General features: G+C 41.0%; 2 protein-coding genes across 2 annotated transcripts in view; both read left to right on the top strand.

The window, feature by feature from the left end:
* The window catches only part of EEA1 (early endosome antigen 1), a 406,236-nt gene that overhangs the window by 290,837 nt on the left and 92,394 nt on the right, over positions 1 to 23,005 (top strand). The gene's annotated exons all lie outside the window — the stretch shown is intronic.
* BTG1 (BTG anti-proliferation factor 1) lies at positions 17,246 to 19,856 on the top strand. Its single transcript, XM_084506560.1, has 2 exons — positions 17,246 to 17,642; positions 18,567 to 19,856. The coding sequence occupies exons 1-2, from the start codon at positions 17,495 to 17,497 to the stop codon at positions 18,929 to 18,931; spliced, it is 513 nt and encodes a 170-aa protein (XP_084362686.1). The 5' UTR covers positions 17,246 to 17,494; the 3' UTR covers positions 18,932 to 19,856.

Below are 23,005 nucleotides of genomic sequence, written 5' to 3'. Positions count from 1 at the left end.
AGGAAAGCACAGGTGTGTTTTTTTTGTTTTTGTTTTTTTTTTTTTTTTTAACTGAGGTAAGGCTTTGATTAAAGCTGGTTTGGCTGGGAGAGCACCTAAAGCCACACTTCTGAAGATCTCGTTAACATGACCTAGTTGAGTTGCAGTGGAGTTTGACATTTAGATGCGCATGCAAGCATGCACAGCCTCAATATGATACAGAACTGACAGTCAAATCCACAACAGTTAGGCTAGCTAACACCTACCATTTCCTTTTGGCCTCTGACAGCAACTGTTTTTTGAAAGCAGAGTGAAAATAGTGTCTTCCTAAAGCTCCATTGAATAGGGTACAGTTCTTGGCTTTTTGCTGCAAGCAACTGCATTATGTGAATGAGTTATAAATTGTTAATTTACTTTGTGCAACATATGCAGTTATACAGGTTTGCCTGTGTTTCATCACAGAGGTGGTTTCTTTACAGAATTCATCTTATCTGCAGCTGAAGCTGTCATTTGTTGCCCTGATAATGTACTTTCAGCTGTTCTGAGGCAGGAGGGCTTGCTGAAATAAGGTGTAATTGTATTTGTGGTGTATTCCTCAAGGATCCCCTCAGCATAGGCATGCTGTAGCCATTTGGACTTGGGAATAGCAGGTTTTTCATGGATCAGTTTTTGAGTAAATATATTTGCATTTTCCAAGAACGCATTGTTCTGGATAAAGTCAGGGACCAAATGCTAATACAACACCATCAGTGGGACAACTGGCTGTATCTGGGGTCTCTGATGACCCAGGATCTGTCCAGGAACTGCAGATGAGACTGTGGGCTGGCTATGAAGATCTCATTGGTTATGTTAGGGGAGCTATAATGTGCAGCAGCTTTTAAATGTCTTTTCTCTGTACAGTATGATGGGCAGAGCTTAGTTTGTATTTCTGGAATCTGGAACTTTGCCCCAGGAGGATGGTTTTATTCCTGCTCTGACTCAGTGGGAAGGATCAGTTCTCCAGCAAACTACCTCCATATGACCCTACGGTGTAGGGAACATGCAAAACGGTGTACACATATCTACTTGACAACTCTTCTCCCAAGGTTTACAACTGTGAGGTGAACAAAGTTCCCTCATGACACACACGGTGTAAACACCACTTTCTGAGTTTCAACACTTCCTCAGTGTTTCCTCACCTTCAGAAGCTCCACCTAGAACTGAATTCAAAAGCACATGGGAGGATGAAGTTATGTGTCATACCATACATAAACATGGATCTGGGGATGGAGGAAGGTATTTCTACCTCCCTCCTCTCATATTTATGGTATTCCTTTCCTCTTGTAGACTACCTGCTTCCCAGGACAAGGCTGACGAGTACTGGTAAACAAATAGGTACTGAATAGGTAAGGGCTCTCCATCCCGCAGCAGACATCTGCTCTTTGTGCTGCCTGAGATGCCACGTGGGTGACATGCTGGTAAGAAACTCCTTCCTCCTCCATCCGGCTCCAGGTCTTTCCTTTCTGCTCAGATGCCGCTTGTGGCTCAGACACAGTAACTGGTTTAACAATAAATTTTCACTGTTTGTAATTCAAATTATTTTTTATGGCTACTCTATTGCCATAAAACAATTTGAACAAGCCTTTGAGCCTTTAAAGATATTCTTACCTTTCCAGCAGCACTCAGCTCTGTTCTCCCAATTGCCTTATTCCTTGCCATTACTAAGGGACAAATGGTCAAGGCAGGGCTATGAGCTGATATCTACTCCCTCCCCTAAAAGCATGTCTCCTCTGGGTTTGCAGCAATTGGACAGCATTGTAATGACTGTGACAAAGGGATGATGGGCACTTGGATCAAGCTTGGGCTGGCTTTCCATTATTTTGAACAGTGCAATTGCTGCTTGCTTTGGAGAGGTATGGATGTTTTAAAGCTTAAACAAAAGGCCAACTCCTTCTTATATTTTTCTGGATTTTGAGTGAATTATTTTCTCATTCTTACTGTTACTATAATTCTAGCTCTTTAGTGTGTGAACAGTACTCACAGAAACCATGGCTACACCTGTTAAAGATACAAGGGGGGTCTCAAGCCTGACATCTAAAGTCACTAGCCCTTTCTGGAATACGTCATCAAAAATCTGCAATATTTTTCTTAACATAAGAAAAGCAATTCAGAATGCACTACAGATATCTGATGACCAGCCTTTAAAAACGGAATATGATTCAAAAGTTGATGGTAAAAACACGAAACTTTAGCATATGACACTTTCTCTATGCTTTTGTTCACCTAATACAGTTAATCATAAAAAAATAAAATATTAATAAGGAAAATATTGGAAAAAAAATATTATTTTTTTCAGTATTAGATGATGCGTATGTATTATTGCAAAACACATTAATTTATATTTGATTCACAACTTGTGCTGTCTTTTAAGCCTGAGTTTAGTAAACTTAAAAAAAAAAAAAAAAAAGTATTCTCATGTCATTTATCTTGTGCTTTTTTGCATTCCTAAAGAAAAAGGTCATGTATACATTTGGTGAGCAAAAAGAAAAAAAGAATGATGACCTTTATTTCCAAGCAAGGAAATGTATGCATATATGTTAAATGCTGGAGAGATGAACTCATGGAAAGAAGTCCTATTTTTATTAACGCCTTGTCATTTTTTTTCACTTTGCTGATTCTATCCAGTTCTATTGTTGCCTCGAAAAATGACAGAAAATAGAATGTCTGAATTATGTGTTGGCCCTTGCAATGCCATATGTGATCTGCTACTAAGCTCTGCAAAATCTACTCTTTAAGTTGGATCCCAGATTTGTCAGGGGGTTAAAAATCTGTTACAGGCTGTAGGCACATTCTCCCTTCCCTTCCTTCACTGCACACTATGCATAGGCATAAAAGTATATAAAGTGCTCCTTATGTAGATTTATTTTTTTCCACAGCAGAGATGTGTAAAGCCACTGCATCAGAGTATCTGTGCCTTTTTATGAGGCTTCCCAGGAGCACAGTCAATAGCTTGGAGTTCCATGCCATATGCTCTTCTCATTTGCCCATAGAGAGAGACACCCTACAGTGGTCAGTGCACTACAAATGCCTAAATAAATTAGGCAAATATAGAACAGAGCATACATTAATGCAGCCTCAGGCAATACAATATGTTAATGGAATAACTGCACAGTACAGTGACCATGAAAAACAAGATTAATGAGGTCAGTCAACATGGCCATCCTAAGGAGGAGCAGTGAAGTCCAAAAGGCAGCTTTTTCACTAGAGGTGGATTACTCCCTATAAACTGTTCCTGTAGGAGAAACTCGTCTAAGCTACAGGACCCAGAGCCAAGTCCATGAGACACTGGTTTCCTAAGGAGGTCCTTCCAAAATTGGATGTTGGGCATTTGCATGTACTGCACAGGGAGAAAGCTTCTTCTCACCTCACCCTTATTTTGAGATACTCTGTGATTCAAGAGTTTCTGGGAGAAGATGGCAAGCAAACAGGCTTGGCAGTGTCTCTTTGCCTTCAAGTCTATTTACAGTTCTTCACCAAGAACTTATTGGTCACCTTGGTTCAAAGCAGCATTCAAGAGCTTCAAGCAAGGGCAGAGAGAGCTATGCTCTTAAAAACGCCTGCTGTGAGAGAGCATCTGTATGTAGATACTTGAGATACAGCTGCTACCTGACTTCTCCTATTAGGAGGTGAGAACTTGATGCCTTTTTCCAGCCCAGTCCATTCTGACTGTGTACAGCCAACATTGTCCATGATCCTCTTCTTTGTTACTTTTGTCTCATCAACGCTTCTGCCATAACAACATGTCTGAGGAAAATGCAGATCCCCAAATACACACTCTCAAGCATTTCAGTATTTTTGCTTGATCATGAAATTCACTTAAAGTATTTTCCTCAGATTTAGGGGGGATATTTAAGACTTATTTTTCTGAGTATTTTTTCACTTTATGTACCTCCCCCCCCCCCCCGGTTCAGAATAGATGTTTTGAGTTCCTTATTTGGTAACACATGAAAGTGTGTCAGTTTTTTTCAGTAAAACTTTTTTTTTCTTTTTTTTCCCTGGTTTCCCGTTTCCTGGTTTTCTGTTTAATTATTTATTTAAGGCTCAAGATCAGACCCCTGATACTTCCCTTTGACTACATTAATGATTTTAAGTCTAAGTTCCATTTTCTTCAAAGTTACACATTTAGCAGCCAATACTTTGACCATAGGGGAAAGAAAAACAAAACAAAGCAAAACACAACACATGGTTGGCTCTTCATATGACCTCTCACAAGTCTTCAAAATGTGTTTGAAATCCTTAGGCTGTAATCTCAAATTCCATCTAAATCAATCCATTATTTGTCCTTTTGTTTCCCCCCCTAGGATTCCAAATGTGGCAATGCAAGTAAAATATATACCATTGATCTCTTCAGATCACAGAAGGCCATTTAGGAAATATGAATACTTCTTTACACCTCAAGTGTCTAAATCCATTGGCCTACTTTAAATCAAAGGTTGAAGGGAGTGTGTAAGGAATTCATATATAATTTTGTCATCTAATAGGCAAACTAACCTACTTCAGAAGGGGAAATCTCATAACAAAACAGCTACTTGGACTGTTTATATGCCATTAATTTTTTTGGCAGTTACATTATCAGGAGCAATAGTATCTGACTCTTGCTAGCTCTTTGCTTTAGCTTAGGGCCTTAATTGAATTAAAGGGTCAGAACATGAAAGAAGTTTCAAGGCTCCCCTGTGTGTAACTTCATGCTAAAATGGTGAACAATTAAAGGAATAAGGTCTTTTTTTCCTTTTTGCAATTCCCAGTTGCATTTATTTGAAAAAGATAAGGCAACTCTGTTATCCTCTGGATGATAGAATCGGGGTTGATTTTGCCATACAAGCAAAGCAGGTCATTGCCTAGGGAAAAATATGGAAAGAAATGAATCTTCTATAATTATATTGGGGATTTCTGAGGCAGAGCAAAGGGAGTCTTGTTTGTCAAGGCAGCAGAGTCTTAAATTCAGCTCTGGACAGACATGCAATTAGAACGGCTTGTTCAGGGTCACAGGATCACTTCTTGTTCCTGAAATGTGTTAAAATGGATAACTGAGGCATCTTTATAAAAAGGTGTGTCAAAAAAAGGTATTTTATACATTGCTATAGTGCTGACAAAATGAAATGCTTGTATATGTGTTTTTCTTTTGCTTAAACCTTATGCTGATGCTTTTTACAACAATTTTAGTTTTTTGGTTGTTTTTTTTTTTTTTTTTTGTTTTTTGTTTGTTTTGTTTTTGTTTTTTTTTTTTTTTGTTTTTTTTTTTTAATGATGTGACACAATTAGGGGCATTGAAACCATTAATGAGACGACCTCTTAATCATGCAGGCTGCTCCACCCCAGTGCAATTTTTGAAGTTTAAGGAAGCCATGCTTAGAGAAGGAATTGCAGTTGTTGCAATCTGCTATCACAGACAGTGACCCAGTATATTTAAAGCATGCTTTAAAAAACAGTTTGGAAAAACAGGTCATAGAGTTCATGTTTGTCCTGTCATCAGGCCAACTGTTGTGCCTCAGATGGGAGATATAGAGCTGTGACTTTAATCTGTGCAGGGTAGCCCTAATCACTGATATATTTAGAGTCACATTATCAGCTGTAAGGTGGACCTGATTGCTACTAAAAGCACAGACCCTCCATTGTGCCTGCTCTCTGCTTGGTATAGCTGCCATAAAGCAGGCAGCAAAAATATTCTGAGATGACTAGTGTCCATCTGACCTGTTGATTCTGGGGCTTTCTATGGTGGGCCCCACACTGTAATCACATTGCTAACACCACAGTAACACCTTTCTTCATGCTTACAGAGCATAAGTAGCCAGACACATGCTATCCTTCCTTCTCAGCAAGCCCTTACTCTCCACGGTCCCTGGGATCATATTTCTCCCAGTACCATATGGAGCAAGCTTTTGCAAGCTGGTGGTGGTACCCTGGGTGGACTGACTGTAATCTGTCCCTGACTAGAGTGCATCATGGGGTGCATGGGCACTAGAGACCGAGTTTCTCAAGAGGGCTCTTTGGAAATGAATCTCCTCATTGTCAACGCTTGGCAATGCTTTAATTTCCATCACAGTGTGGTCCCGAGTGCTTGAACTGGATTGCTACTGGCTACAGCTGAACCAGCTGAACTGGGAGAAGTGACCCAGAAGCACACCCTGGAGCTCTCCAGACACTAATACACATATAGCCCATGGGACCAGACTAGAAGTGACCTGAAGGGAACCCCCAGAAACTGTATAGTGTGGTTGTTAGGTCCTCGGCACCAAATGTTCACTCTGGAAATTTGCTTCCCTTGATCCACAGCATAGGCTTGGCCATAGCTTGGGAGAGCTGCTCTTACCAGCCATTTCGAACTTTTGAGGTTATGCTTTAAAAAAGCCTCTATTTTGATGAGAGTGTACAGGGGGGGAATTAGTTAGGCCAGAGCCAATGCTTCAATCACTCAAAAAATTGAGCTATTCTTTACTTCTTTATTGTCTAGGCCAACACATCTTTTAAAATCCCCTAGTGTTGGTTTTTTGTTTGTTTGTTTGTTTTTCAATTTCTATTTACCTCTGTGGGAATACTAGCCATTCCGCACTGCAAACAAATAAGGCAAAAATCATCAGCTGATTTTCCTTTTCAAAAAAGGTTATGCTAAGTAGAGATAAAAACAACTACTCATTTTTCATGAGCTCTGGAATGTATGAATGATATACCCAAATAAATGTGAAATGCTCCACTACTTTCAGGTATACATTATCTTTGCTTCCTGTTCTGCGTCCTTGTAAGATGGAGAGCATTTACAATTTAATCTTTTTTATTTTATTTTATTTTTCCTAAGGGATGTCCTTAATTCTCTTCAAAATACTACCTGTGCATACGAAACTTAAGGTAGAAATGGATTTATCTCACTTGCAGAGTAGGACTTGTGTAAATGGAATGTTCCGAATTGAATAGTAAACCTTAAAGTCTGTTAACTCAAAGCATTTTCAAAATTCTTCAATTCTTACTATCAATTCATCTACTTCCCAATGTTTTAAAGCTTTGTCAGTTAAAACCGAGAAAAACAACAACTGTGAATATCAGTCAACAAGTCAGAAGTCACATGAAGAAAAATAAAATTGGCTTTAAAGTTTATAAAGGAAAAGTTATTAAACCACTCACCACAGTGAAAAATGTAAACTCTTATCCTTTTTCTACAGAACTCCATGGCAAAACTCTTCTGGTATCAGAAGAAAGCCTGATGAATTTGGGAAGTGTATACACGAGTGAATGGTTCACATTAGTGCACAGTATTGAGTTGACCTTATGCTTCAAGAACATCACCTTTTCAAGGAGCTGGTGCAATTGATATATAAACCATGAGGAGGTTAAAAATTATAACTATAAAAATATTTGGAGAAGACTCATGCCAGTTACAAAACAAAAGTATTCCTCTGCCTTTGTTTAGTTTGCTTCAAAAAGGAGTCCACGCAAAATTTTCCTCCAGACAGATTAAATATCTGCTTGTTCTCCAATTTTTGGAGCTAATGAACAACACTAATGAATTTTTATGTGACCATCCATAAAGATATTTGCTATAGGTAATCTTTTATTTCTTCATCTTCATAGAGAAGGGTGTTTACTTTTATCAGGAATAGTAAAACTGCTATTGTTTTTGTTCCAAAACCTCCACTGATGGCATCAGCATATCTGTGGCCAGTGTAACTTCTCTATAGCTGGAGTGGCGAAGGTATAGCAAGTTTCTGGCATTTACAAACATGTGGTCAAAGTGATTTGAGATGATTAGATTCAGAATGAAATGAAATGAAATCCACAGTTGTTGAATTCACAGTGTATCAAACAAACCATGAGCTGGCTGCAGGCGAAATTCCTATCTGCACCCCAAGGACATGGGATTCTTCACACCATCAAAGCTCTCAGATATTGAGCCCTCATAGCTGTTGTGTTAGTCTGAGGGTTGTAATTACTCTACAATCTTGATCAATTGAAGTTCATCCTTGCTGTACTTTTAGTCATTGGCTGTAACATTGAGGTCACACAAATAAAGCAGAAAAGTAAGGTTTGGTTTATCATTTTAAGATTGTTTTGTGTCCAAATTTCTGCAGTAGTCTAACAATTTAAAATGTACATTAAAAATACAGTTTTCAATCACTATTTCTTACTGTATATTCCACCATCTTTGAAAGAAAAAGATGACCAATCTTCAGGAAATATCAGTTATTACTAAGCCATCTTTATATAAACTAATGACATTGCCTTTGATACAAATTAGGAAGTTGCATGACTTACAGCCAGATCATTTCCTCTAGGACTACAGCAACAGAAGGAGCTTTCTTATGATCATTCCTGAACATCCTTACTTATTTATCTTATGATCACTCCTGGACATCCCTTACCCCTGAGCATTTCTTTATAATGTGATATGTATATAGAAAATCTAGGGGGTATGTACCCGCACTTGAAGGTAGTTTTGAACAATTCTCCTGGAATTTTATGTTATTGTTTTTGTTTGTTTGCTTTGATATTTAGTATACAACAGAAGTGTTTGGGTGCTGGCAGCACCAGCTCTGGTATGGTCCTACTGCCTACATATGTACATATACCATATGAAACTGAACCTCTGCTCTGGTGGGAGGAGATGACTCTGCAGGAAATACCCTACAGCTCCAGGGTAACAAAACTGAGTGGAAACAATGAAGGCATGTCTATGCGGAGGACAGGAATGTGCTGCAGACATTCCCTGTCTTGGCCTTGCACATGTTGTTTTCTTGGTATGAAGCAGCACAGTTTCGGGCCCTGAGCTGGCTGCAATTACGTGGCACCAGAGTGGGGCTGAGACAGCTGGTGGGGCTCCACCTGCTTATGGCATTGTGCACCAAGGAACATATGGTGTTCATGTTCCATGTAGATGGGCATGGCTTTATGTCTCTCTTCTCTCATTATCTCATATGAATTTCCACTTGTTCCCTCTCTACTGACTCCTAGCTGAATGATTGGACACAAAAACCCAAGGTGAAGCAATTGTTGCTGCAAAGACATTTTATGCAAAACTTTAAAGGATGCTTATGCAACTGTAGTATCTCTCATGTAATTATTTGTAAATCAGGCTCCCATGAAGAACTAAATTTATATATATATATATATAAAATGATCAAGAAATCTGCTTAAATAATTCAAAATTAAATTAAGATGCAGAAAATAAAAGAAAGGAAAAAGTACTGAAACAGTAGGTTCATCTCCTGCAAGCTCAGGCTCTTGTATTAATGCATTGCGTAGTTGTGAAGAAAATGGCTTTCTATCTTTGCCTGTGTTAGATCCTGCTGGAACACTCTGTTCCCTGCTCTGAGGAACACTTAATGCCGCTCGAAGCATGTGTACCAGCACTACATGGAAGAATTGAGCGGCTCCTCCCACACAGCCAGTCGCATCTCCTTTCTATTGTAAGAGGGGTATCAAGCAGCTTTTTGTTCCTCTGTCTCTGGAAATACATCAGAGACAAACACGGAGGGAGGGTGGGGTGGCGGGGAAATGGTCACTGTTGAAGGTGATGGTGGAAGCAGGAGAGGAAAAGATCACAAGGCTGTTTTTTTATTAGATTCAAAAATACTATGTACTTTTTTTTTTTTTTTTTAATTAAAAAGCTGTGCTTTTCTTCCCCCCCCCCTTTTTTTTTTTTTTTTTTTTTTTTTTTTTTTTTTGTATCACAAGACTGTTTGAGACATCTGGTTAATCTAAATCAGAACTAATGGCCTGATTTTGTTGAGGTGTATGTTTTTGCTCTGCTCTGCTGTCAAGATTTTTGTTTTAATTTTCTTTTTTATTATTTTTTTTAACAATAGAGGTAAAAAAACATTTTATTTTCAATTAGTTAAAAGTAAACTACTGCTTGTGCTTGTATTTTAGACCTTCTGCCCTCTTCTCTAGTGTTATAAAGCATGTTTTGAGACTTATATTAAGTCAGTTAGATGTTTGTAAAAATTTTACCATTATAAATCCTTTTTTTTTTTTTTCCCCAAGGAACTGGCAATTTATAGGTAATATAGGACAAAAAAGGCTCCTCAGTTTTTAGCACATCTCTCAGAAAGAAGAAAAAGCATGCAATGTGAGCTCTGAGATGCAAAGTCCTGAGTCCTAAAATCCTGATCCTGTTCATTTGCAATTATATGGATAAATTCATCAAAGTCAGGCAGTTTAGTCACAGGAGTGATTTTAGGAAAGTAAGGTTTCCTAAGCCAAGAAGGTTTGTTCACTGCTTCTGTGGAGGGTGTTGCATGGGGACTGGGCAAATAATTTTAGGCATGCAACATATAATACAATCAATTTAAAGGCAACAATGACTACATTTTCACACAAGCGTGTTTTAGGTCTTCATACATAAATACAGTTGAATACAATACAGATACAGTTACACAACTAAATAAGAGGAGGTTATCTGTGACTTTTTTAATAAATATTTTTTTCCATCTGCTCATATCCAGAAGATCTATTAGTACTGAAAGCAAGGTAATATGCAAACTCTCAATGCGATGTTCTCTCAGACTGCCAAATCTGTCCAAGAGAACTAATTATATTAATTTTTCCCTGAGAATTCACAGGCTAAATTTCTGTCTGAGACTGATTAAAATGCTTGAGTTAATATCACTGCAAAGAAAAGAAAAAGCTGTAACAAGAGCACTGCCATGACTACAAATGATAATGAGAGAGAGAATAAGTTGTGGTAAGTGTTGGCTAGGAAAAATGAAAAAAATTGATAAGTGTTTTTACAGCAGTGTATTCATTGCATTGATATGCAGGATTTAGATATGACAGACCACAATGAAAGAATACAAAAGTGACTAATCTGAAATCATTTGTCCTCTATAGCCAAATCCTGCATTGAATGAAACACTTTCAGGAGCACCCTATTTACAACCAAAAAAAAAAAAATCATGTCTAGCTTTGGCAGAAGGAAAAATATGGCTACATTTATCTCCTCTCACATTTTGCTCTTTACTTCCTACCTAGCTTGCGTCAGAAAATGCTATGGGTTTGTGAGATAGAGGTGTATGTCTATCTGTATATTACAGTCACTGATTTACTGGTTCTTCTGTCTTTAAAGTGAATAGGGGGTAATGTCCTTTGTGGTCTGTGCAGGCCTGGCCTAAAATCTCCACTGTTGCCATCACAAGGTTTCCACATTTTGCCATTCTGAGGTGTCTTTGAGAGAGGCAGATTGGCTGAAGGTTTGTACATCAAATCTGGTCCAAATGAGCCATCCATTTGGAAATCTATCTGGTTTCCAAATCACAAACATAAATAAAGCTGCTCAAGCAATTTTTATGACATAAGTGAATGAAAGATTATTTTTTTGGATATCTTTAAGGATTTTTTAAAATCTGTCTATTTTTTTACCACATCATTAAGTGAAGTACACAAGCTGCAAATACTAAGGAAATATGAATACAGTAGCAGGACCAACATATTGTTTTCTTAATATCTTTAACTATCTTAATGAAGCTTATGATTGAAATCTGCAGACAATCTTAGTTTTAATTCTAAGGTACTGGAAATACTGTTACAAAACTATCATTCAATCCATGTTATTTGACTAACATAGCAAGGCTGGTGGACCCTTCACAGCATGGAGCTCCATTCTGGAATTGATACCTTTTTAAAAAATATGCAGAGATGTGTTTCTATGGATCAGATGTTTAGATGCCTATTCTATTGGCAAGCATTATGGAGAACATCATGTTATAATCCATAATGATTTTTGCTGCTTTTACCACAGTAGCTGATAAGCTTCATCCAGCTGTAATATTGTGTCCCTGCTGATGATTTCATGTCTGTGATATCCTTCTCCCAGCAGGCTGCCCCTGTTGATCTCCCTCTGCCTGACCCCAGGGGGGTGAAAACCCCTTGCTGACTGGTACAGCCAGTTTGGGCAGTCAACAGCACAGAAGCCCATACACAGCCACTACAGACATGGAGATTTTGGGATAATTTCAGGCCTTCCTGAGGCAATACTGCAGGACGGAAGAGAAAGCTCTGGGAACCAGTGAATTATAAAGCTATTTACTTCGGCTCCCATCCCAGCTGCTACATGAAAAGCTATAAAAGAGGCAAAAACCTGGAGTTTGAGATGACATCATTTGATTGCAGAGCACAGCAACAAATGGTTAAATCATTCTCTTAAAAGCTCCTTTCGCTTAATATTATTGTTAATAACTTTCCCATGCAGGACTGCAATCTCTGACTGTTTATCTCATCTATATTAGTCTCTCCTGTTTTATTCATAAGTGCATACAAATGAAAAAATGGATGTGTAATAATGGTTATGTATAACTCTGGGTTGTGAGGAGCTCTCTATTGACAAGCTTTCAAATAATCTGCTTCTATTGTCTTAATTTTTTTTTGTTGTTATTGCATCCAAACAATGATTGCTTTACTAAAAACAAGCACCACATTTGCTGCCACACCTATTATTATCCCATGTGGAAAAAAAAAAAATCTTCTTTATAACACAAACAGAATACTACTGTTTTCTGATTTTGCTTTTTATCTCCTACATGTACATGCTATCACAAGTTGTTTGCTGAAATCAAAGGAATAGAATTGGAAAACACTTCTCCTGAACCTGTCCTTGCTGGATTCTGGTTTCTGTGACTTAAGACTCACACCACAAGGAATATTTGATCTGTGAGCAGTATCTTTTAAAATCAGACTTTATCTCCAATAAAGCAAGCTTTTTTTTTTTTTTTTTCTGTACAGAATACATGTAGCAGTATGTCATTTTCAGACACCACAAGTTGGTTTTCTTGCCATTAGTTTTGTAGAATGTGCAATAATTACATCCAACACTGACTGCTTCCCCCTGCACCTCCAGGTCTTTCCATCCCTCTCAGTCTCCCTGCAGTGGTGGAGGTGCTTGTTGGGTGATCGCTGCAGTGCAGAACAGGACTCTGGCTCAGCCGACTCAGCCCACTAGCTGAAATATGGGACTGCTTTGTGGGAAAAATGTCTTGAGGGATTTGGTGCCTGATAAACCAGCCTAGAAACATAGAGTTGTGTGTGTGTCACATGTGAGCATGTTGGAAGGAAAGGGGGATTCCCCATGTGGTCACAGGGAAGACCTTTGCCCTTTCTCTGACTCATACCGGTCTAGCTTAAGCTTTCAATAGCACAACATCTCCATTCTGGAAGAACAACTGACAGGCTTCTTCACCCCCAGACATTTTCAGGATAAAACACTAATTAGTACAGCGCTGTGGTTACTTTCAATGTCGTAAGGCTGGGTTGAGAGAAAGGCCTGCAACCAGAGCCGAGGAGTCCTGTCCCCGGCTGCACAGTGGCTCCTCACAGCAGTCTCCACTGATAAAATATTTCTGAGCCTGAGCCCAAGCTCGAATCCAGACATGTCTTATGGCAACACAAGATGAAGAGCAGCCTGCTTTCAAGGAAAAAAAAAAAAAAAAAAGCAAACAACAAAAGCAGCCTAGGCCCAACATAGCCCTTGACAGGAAGCTAAGCACCAGTGAACTCAGCAGTGAGGTGGCCCAAATGTTTCTGTCTCCTTTTTAACACAAGCCTTGTGACCAAAGTCTTTCTGAGAAAGACTTTCTGAGATGTCTCTTTGGAAACTTTGCAGAACAAGGTGGGAACTCAAAGCCCAGCTATGGGGAGCAGTGTGGACACAGAGGGCTGCACACAGACACCCCGGGATTCAGCTGCCTCCTAGAACAGCAGCTCAGTGTCTCTATTACTGTGACTGGGTATCCAGAGCAAAGGCTAGAGAGAGCTAAAACATTAATAAATGTTTTATGCAACCCGTGGTGAGCTTTTCTCTGCAGAAACAAAAAACAAGGAGGCAATGTTTTGCTATAAGCTTTCAAATGCTTGCTATATGACAAAAATAATGTGGTGTTTTCATAACATCAACCTACACTAAAAATAAACTCTATAAAAGAATGGATTAATGATATATCATAAGTACTGCAAACAGTACTCTTCAGCTAACAGGTGAGAGAAAGTTTATGTCAAGCTAAGGCACATATACAGCTTTTTGGAGACAACATTTTTTTTTTTTCAGCTGTTACTTCTTTATTAGGTCAACGCTAAACACTGTAAAATCATAGCTAGAAACACAGTGGAGTGGGAAGAGAAGAGACCTAATTCTTTTCTGTGCTGAAAGACTTCAAGAAAATACCACAAAAAAATCCTATAGCATCCTCACACTTTCCTGTGTTTCCTTATTCTGTCAGGAATATTTTCTCAAATAGGAAAAAAAAATTCCATGCTGCACATGCAGTGCATTTATTTTCATAAACAGGTATATATTAATTCAGACTCTAGGACCAGAACAAATTAAAAAAATCAAACATTTCTCATTCTTCTCCTTTGAACTCTTGAATCTTCCCACTTACCGTGAAGAGCATGCAGTAGCCTCCTTCAGAAAAAGCTGGGAAAAGAGTGTGTTGCAATAGTTACAGGGTGTGTATGTGTGTGTGTGGCACAGATAAAAGTAGTTGTATTTCTATTACTTGTTTCCATGATGACAGAACTCACAAAGCGCTAGGCTCTCTCCAAACCAATAGTGAGAAACAGTGCCTGCCAAAACAACATGAAAGAAATGTTGTAAAGGTTGCATTGTATTGCTTAAAAGTTAGGAAATATCAGAAGCTGGGTTGCCAGTACAACCTTAATTCAACCCTTCTGTGCATATTCATTATGATACAGTCTTTAATTACATGATCACAAACTCTGTTCTTTATTTTCTCTCCCTAGGGCCTCTGCTTCATTTAAAGTATCAGATGGGCTGAATAAGGCAGTTGTTAAATGTTTACATTTCTCCTCTTCAGCACCCTGCTGTCAAGGTATCAGTGGGTATCTTGCACTATTGACCAGGCAAGCTTTCTCCTCTGTGCCTGGAGTTGCCAGGACAGGGGTGCACAGCTGAGACCTGGCCAGAGAAAAGAAGAAGCACTTTGTCTTCCCCAAAATGCAAAGGTGCCAAAGAAGCTCAGAGCAAAATAGTAGATCACTTAAACACATTGGCATTCTGGCAGGAAGCTAAGGTACAAACCAGCAGCCATCCTAAGGTACAACTGGCTTCTCTGGCATTCTCCAGTGAGGTCCTATCAAGGAAAGTCAGCTTTTCCTGATCCTGTGAGCTGTATGCCAAACACTTCATCATCACTAAGAGCCTGCACACATTAAAGATGAGGCTCTCTGGGAGTGTTTCACAGTCAGGAAGTGGCAGCAGCTCCTTACCTATCCCCCTGCAGCACTGAGTTTGAGGCTGACGTAGCCAGACTGGGAAAACAAGACAGTTCTCTGCATCAGAAGCTCCTTCTGCCTTGCTCCCTCCCACAGCCAGTGACGAGGTCCTGCTGGCAGGTATCTCACCGAGCCTTAGCCTCAAAGTTACATGTGAACTGCTTGCTGTTTTGCAGTAAGAACACCAAGGGAGTTCATTCCTCACTAGCAGACTGGATCTATGTGCACAGTCATTTATCCTTTCCACAGACAAGACCCTCCTTATAGGTGCTGTAATGGTTTGGAAGCAATCAAAACTATCAGAACTTCTTGATCAGCAAAATGATCTGAATTTATTGAATTGCAGGACATTTGAGGGAAGACCTTTGATAAAGTTTAAAATAAAAATGAAAAAAATGAAATTTCTCCCTCTCTCACAGAGTGTGGGACAAGGTGCATGCTGCCATTTTCTTCATGTAAAATTCAAGTATGATGATTCAAATCTGATCTGAACAGTCTTGCTCTCCATAACAGCTGTGGCAAGCTAAGGAGAGCTTGTTAAACCTGTTTTAGGGTGCTCCTACATAAGACCACTTATCTACTTTGGAGTTCCTAAAACTCCTTCTGAGTGTTTGATGCTGGTTGGCACTAAGGAGGGGAGATGAGAAACTGGCCCAGATGAAGCTTGGATCCAAGCAGAGGTGGCAAGTGCCACATGCATGTTACACTCATTATTATTTTGTTGTTGGTAACGTATTTCCAGTAGTTATTTTGTTGTAATTGAGAAGCTCTGACAGTAAGGTCAATTTTGTATGAGAGAAGTGGGATTTTCCTGTAGGTTGACTGACCTTGTTGTAAAAGAGAGTCATCTGCTGCTTTGAGGTCTGAAAGGAAACAGCAAATGCCAACCTATGCACTGATCAGAAATGGCTGCTCTGGCTGTTTCTTACACATGCTGGGGAAGCACTGGGGAAGAAGGGATGGCTGATACCTGTGGAGCAGCAAGAAAAGGGGTCAGCCTGCCAGCTCCTCCCTTCTCACAGGACAGGACAGGCTGTGATCGCTAATGAGATATACTCAGAGGTTGGTGGCGGAACAATAGATGAGACCGCGCTCTGAAACTACACCAAGGTTTTTAGTATGCAGTAAAGCTGTGGACTTAAGCTCCCAAGATTATCTTTTGAAGGTATTTTGCAGATCTCCCTTGTGCTTAGAGAGTCAAAGACAGAGTCCCTTGAGGCTGAGTGCCTGGGATAGAATCACTCCTGAGCGCGGAGAGAAGGCTGGAAGCGCTGCTCAGGTACACCTCCAACATCACACCACCCGAAGTGCTGTATTTTCACCTTTTATTCAAATTATTTCACAGATTTATTTTTATGTAGTTCGTTATTAAATTACTTTTGCTGAAAAAAAATAATTAAAAAGATTTTTTTTTTTTAAATGTGCCTCCAGTGGCTGTGTTTCTGCTCTCTGGCTGGAAGCAGCGTACATGTAAACACCAGGCTGTATTGCATTTGCACCTTCGCGTAGGAGCAGGGTGTGCAATAACCGAGGGGAAGAGCGAATTTTCCACATTAAAAAAAAAAATAAAATAGCTGCACTTCGAGCTTTCCACAAAACACGTTGCTGTTCTCATCCCCCCTTTGGTTTTGCACTCGTGGGGGTGCTTTTACCCTCTTCCTTCTTCCACCTTTCTCCGGCAACAGCCCGCCTGGGGCCGCGGCGGGGCGCGCTCCCGCGGGCCGCGCCGCTGACGTGTCGCTGCTCTCCCCGGATACAGCGCGGCGCCGTGCCCTGCGCGCCCCCGCGCGCCGCGCGCCCCCGCTCTATTTGTTTACAACCGATTACGTCACCCCCACCCCCCCCTTCCCCTCCCTCCCTCTCCTCCTTCCCCTCCCCTCCCCGCTCTGCCCCTCCCTCCGCCCGGCTCCGTCACAATGGTGCGATCGCCCCATTGGCGGCGCCGCGCCCCCGGCTCCCCGACGCCACTTCCTGCCGCGGGCGGCTATAAGAGGCGGCGCGCGGCGGGCGGCTCCCTTCGCCCCGCGCTGCAGGAGATGCGGGCAGCGCTGCCGCGGCCGCCGCCGCCGCTGCCGCCGTGCCGCAGGAGGAGGAGGCGGAGGCTGCCGCCCCCGCCATGTGAGCTGGGCGCCGCCGCCCGCGCCTCGCCCAGTTAGAGCCGAGCCCGGCCCGGCCCGAGCTGAGCCGCCCCGACCCGACCCGTCCCGACCAGACCCGTCCCGTCCTGACCAGACCCGACCGAGCGCCCCCGCCGGCCGCCGCCTCCATGCATCCCGCCCTGTACACCCGGGCCAGCATGATACGCGAGATCGCCGCGGCCGTGGGCTTCATCTCCAAGTTCCTGCGGACCAAGGGGCTGATGAACGAGCGGCAGCTGCAGACCTTCAGCCAGAGCCTGCAGGAGCTGCTGGCAGGTGAGGGAGGGCGGCCCGGCAGCGAGGGGCAGCGGGCGCCCCCCGGGCTGTGCGCGGAGCCCACCCCCCCCCAGATCCGATCCGCCCCGCTCCGCAGACAAAGCCCGGCCGCGGGGCCCCCGGGTCGCTCTCGGGGCTGGTTTCGCCCCGTGAGGAGCCGTCGGGGCAGGACGGGGCCCGGTTCCTCTTCTGGAGGCACCGCGCGGCCGCCCTCAGGCTCCGGTTGGGGTCGGTGGCGCCCGGATCCCGGCTGCCCCCGAGGCTCTGTAGCGCCCAGAGCGGGTCCCAGGCGCTCCTGGCAGGGGCCGGTGCCTTGTGCCGCGGGTACCGCCGAGCTTGGGGTGTCGGGAGGGGTAAAAGTCCAAAGGTAAGTGAAGCCGTGGGTACCTCGCCCCGGAAAACTGGCCGGGAAGAGTGCTGGTGAAATACAGCTTGAGTCAATAAACGCTGCCCAGCCGCTTCCCTGGTTATTTTTAGTCACTCTTACGACGTGAGGAACTAAGCCTGGCTGTGATTCCAAAATTATGCTGAAAAGGCACTTTTTTTTTTTTTTTTAACCTTGGTTCGTGGTGTTTCAAAGCCCTCAAACTTCTCTGCTTTGTATGTAAGATCTTTGTTACATTTATTTTTATGAATACTAGGAAGTTACATTTCACTCCTTTCTTAAGGCAGACATTGTTCTCCATGTATGGTAGAATGAAACAATAACTTTGTGCGTGCGTGGTCCCCAAGGGACCCTGTGTTCATGTAAATCATCAGCAAAATAGAAGCCACGATGATTTTTCAGGTCACTTGATTCTGAAATAATAAGCATCTCAACATCTAGAATTGTGAAACTATGCAAGAGAACACTGATTGCTGCACAGCCTTGTGAAGACAGAATTAAGGAGGATAATATTTTTTTTTTATTTTTTTATTTTGTAGAACATTACAAACACCACTGGTTCCCAGAAAAGCCATGCAAGGGATCAGGTTACCGATGTATCCGGATCAACCATAAAATGGATCCTCTCATTGGACAGGCAGCACAGCGGATTGGATTGAGCAGTCAGGAACTGTTCCAGCTTCTTCCAAGCGAACTCACTCTATGGGTTGACCCGTATGAAGTGTCCTATCGTATTGGAGAGGATGGCTCGATCTGCGTGCTGTACGAAGCTGCACCAGCAGGAGGTAGCCAAAATAACACCAACATGCAAATGGTAGACAGCAGAATAAGCTGTAAGGAGGAACTTCTCTTGGGCAGAACTAGCCCTTCCAAAAGCTACAATATGATGACTGTATCAGGTTAAGATATAGTCTGTGGATGGATCACCTTAAAATGGATGGATAAATTTGGTTTTTACTTTGGGTGGGCACCTCTGGGGATGGATTATGGAATTTAAACCATGTCACAGCTGTGAAGATCTGGCACACGTTAGAGTGGTATACTTTAAAGTGACAGTGCCATAGTTTGGACAGTACCTTTCAGTGATTTAATAGCCTGTGAGTCAAAATGATTACAACTTGCTAGAGAGTGAAGAAGATCTAGGGAGGGTCAGTTTCTCCAAGACATCTTACTTAATTTCTACACCAATTCTTTCAACCCCAATCTGTATTTATAAAGCGAGTCTCTGCAGTAAGTCTTGCAGAGTAAATTTGCACTATTACATTTATTAATTGTTAGCATTTTTGGCAGCTCAGTAACAAGACTTATTGTTATGGACACAACAGTACTGGAAATTTTATCTTTCAGACTTTTACCTAGCACTTACAAATATGTATAAATGTACATAAGATAAACTAGTAAGTATGACCTGGGGAAATGGTCAAATCTTTACATTGGCCTCAAAAGTAGCAAGTGATCAGAATCTGCCATGGCAACAGGCTTTAAAAAGACCATATAAAGACACTGTCTGAACTGTGGTGTTAGCACCAGCCAGCTATCTGTACATTTGCTAGCTTGTAGTTTTCTAAGACTGAGTAAACTTCTTATTTTTAGAAAGTGGAGGTCTGGTTTGTAATTTCCTTGTTCTTAATTGGGTAAAAGTCTTTTCCACAAACCACCATCTATTTTGTGAACTTTGTTAGTCATCTTTTATTTGGTAAATTATGAACTGGTGTAAATTTGTACAGTTCATGTATATTGATTGTGGCAAAGTTGTACAGATTTCTATATTTTGGATGAGAAATTTTTCTTCTCTCTATAATAAATTGTTTCCTATCTTGGCATTTTAATTAATCTCTTGTCGTGATTACATAGGATCAGTTAAACTATTTTTGTCTCACAGTAGATGTAAAATAGGTACTACAAAGGATTAAGAACGTGAATGGCACCCCAACACTAGGGAACACTTGCTACAGACATGGATTAATGAAGACTTCGCTGTACATAAGTTTGGGAAGTTTAGGGGAACACAATGATTTACATGTCACTTTAAACCTTTTAAAATGAGTCCGTGTGGAAGTAACTCCAGGGCCAATAATTCCAGGATATGAGGAAAAGGTACAGAAATAACATCCACCAAAGATGACTTGAATAAATCCAGAGGATTAAAATTTACTTGGCTTCCTGATGAAGGATATAGCAAACTTAAATGTCCATTTTGACCTACTTGCTCACGAGCTCTCAGTTCTTCCTTGATGGATTCCCTGCTCAGTAAGAGTTTGGGGACAAACGTCCCTTAGCCTTAAGAGCAGGTTAACCACTCTACAGAAAGGTTGCTCGCCTTTTGCTTTCTTCAGATGCAAGACTTTCACTTTAGAAATCATTAAGATGGGATTCAACAAAAGGTATGTAGATCTTTTTTCCCAAACTTAAAAGGCTGGTTGAGGTAAAGTGAGAAGCCCATACTTATGTGTATTCAAAGTTAGTGAATGATGTAGAGATGTGATTCACTTAAGCACTACACTAGTGTCATTTGTATACTGCACAGTGGTTAGTTACACTTGAGAGAAATTCCTTACCCCTTTATTTACACTTGTTAAAGTGCTGGAGTAAAACTTGAGAAGAACTTTTTGTTCCTTATCTCCTACGTACTTTGTTCTGTGAGTGTTTAATAAAAGGCCTACCCAACTCAGTCACTTCTGTTACGAGAAAAATTCTGTTGCGCTGAAGGAAAACAATCATTACTTGCCACCAGAACTTGCTGGCTGCGGGTAGGACTGGACTTCAGTTTTACTACGTATTTCAACAACTCCTGCTAAAGCATGACCCTTTACAGTGCGGCCATAGTAACGTTGCGTCTCCCGTTTAAATCTTCTGATCTGTGATCTAGCTGATTTTGTAAGCAAAACATAAGACTGAACTGTCTAGTTTTTCTTATTAATTTATTTTCCACCTTTTATTTTTTGAAAGTTCAGCTCTACAAATACATATTCAGGTCATAGATAAAATAAGTATGTCAACTGTCAGCACTTTCTTGCTAGTAAAACTCCAACAGTATTGTGTAGCAACATTGATTTCTAGGGTAGACTTGTGCAAGCGTAATGGCTATTGAAACTATGAACTCTAAAGACCTTACTTGTTACCCAGTGCTGGAGGTAATAGAGATCAAAATTTCAGAATGAGCTTGCTATGAAGTACTTGCTCTTGCGTAGAGTCAAGTATAGGTTCACATCTGTATACCTTAAAAATCCCATTTGTAAGACATTGCTTTAATCTTGTGAAGTGTTTAAGACTTATTCAAGCAATGGAACTACTCAGATGTTTCTGTTGCTTCTGTTTCTGATGTCTTTGCTACTGCACAGCACGAGCAGCAGCAGAAAGGCTAACTGTATGGCTGGTCTCTGACATGAGCTATGCAAATTATGGAAGCATCAGCTGTTGGTGCTTTCTTTTTGATAAGTTAAGCATAGCTTTACAAGCCAACAAATATTCCATCTGTGAGGCTGGCATGTGACACTGAACTAAGAATGAGTGTGCCATCCCTTAGATGGTTAACATTTTAGTCCTTTTAAGGTAAGGTGCTTTCATTCATGCCATGATTTTTTAACTGCAGCTGTAACTAGTAATTGGTACAACCTGTGTCCTCAGTTACTGGGATTTCTTCCAACTCGAATTTAAATATACCTCCAATGTGCACACAATGTGCCCTTGTCTGATTTTAAAAATACTTAACATGCTGTGGCAGCAGGGCATAGGAAGGGCTCTGAGAGAAATAGAGTAACTGCCAGTGCTGTTGCCAATCCTATGTTTTGGTTCAGGTAGAACAAACAGTGCAGAAAGCTAAATGTTTGTCACTAGGATTTCATTTAAGGTGCCAGTATGAAGCCTGCAATGCTCTTATTTTAACACAAATATTGGAGATGAGAGAGCACATTCAAGACCTGCTTGCCAAGTGCACGTTAGTTAAATTAGTTGGACTTTCTTTGTGAAGTAGTGAATAATCCTTTTGTTCTGTTGGTGTTCTGAGGGAATGCTTGGCTGTGTGAAACTTTAATACTAGAGCTCTTCTTAGTCTTACTTAGCATATGCTAAAACTTGTTGGCCATTCAGTGAATTTCTTTTTAAAGTGTGCAGTCACCTCCTAGCTCATGCCAGGTGAGCAAATGTTTCTTTTTCTCACAGCATGTTTCCTCACTGTGCCATGTGTGGAGTCAGGTCCTGCACACTTGAGTGTACTTCTGTTTCATGTTTAGTAATACTGCTCCTATAACAAGTTGCATTGTGTGTATTCTTTAAGAATCTCCATTCTTCACTTCTCCTTGAAGGTTTTTTTTTTTTTTTTTCCCTGCTTATTCCAGAGATGTACATCTGGCTTAAGCAGTCTTTCAAAACACCATCTTTTTCCTCCTGTAGTTCTTAGGGTCATTCTTAGGTCTGAACAAGGAAGTAAAGGCTTCATTGGATTTCTAACAATACTGAGTTTAGCTTTCTACTTTACTGCTGAATATGCGAGGATTTTCTGGCAGATCTGTGTGATGGGCCTCATCATGCCACAGGATTTTCTAATGATTGGTTTGTTCTCTTGGTCTACGTGAGAAGTTGGAAATAACCTACGTGGGGCACTGTTCTGATGTGAAAATACCATCATCGGCATCTACTTGTGTCCATTTTTAATCATATTGCATAGTTCAGAAGATAAAAAAATCTCTTCTAGTCCTTGCTAAATGTTCTTTTGGGAGCAGAAGATCATATTGTGCTGTCTCGTGTCCTAGCTCGTGATGACAATTCTGGATGCTAAATACTGTACAACGTGTATATTCTTGACTGCCTTAGTTTAAAATGGTTAAAAGAGTGGCCTGAGAGATGATTTAGAAGCTGGGGGAACTGTACTGCAGTAAGACCTTACAAAACAGTTTACTGATGTGCAAACCATAAAGAATCCAGTTAATGGTCCTAGAGTGGTTAGTTTGTGCTGATGCTTGTAAACATTTCTGTCACC

The sequence above is a fragment of the Aythya ferina genome, assembly GCF_964211825.1.
Source record: "Aythya ferina genome assembly, chromosome: 1".
Lineage (NCBI taxonomy): Eukaryota > Metazoa > Chordata > Aves > Anseriformes > Anatidae > Aythya > Aythya ferina.
The sequence above is the reverse complement of the archived record's forward strand: the minus strand, read 5'-3'. Positions and strand labels throughout refer to the sequence as shown.

What these genes read in the sequence shown, in the direction of transcription:
- BTG1 (XM_084506560.1), top strand. Translation starts at nt 17,495, where the DNA reads ATGCATCCCGCCCTGTACACCCGGGCCAGCATGATACGCGAGATCGCC. An exon ending in CCTGCAGGAGCTGCTGGCAG is followed by an intron (nt 17,643 to 18,566) that starts GTGAGGGAGGGC and finishes TTTATTTTGTAG; the next exon opens with AACATTACAAACACCACTGG.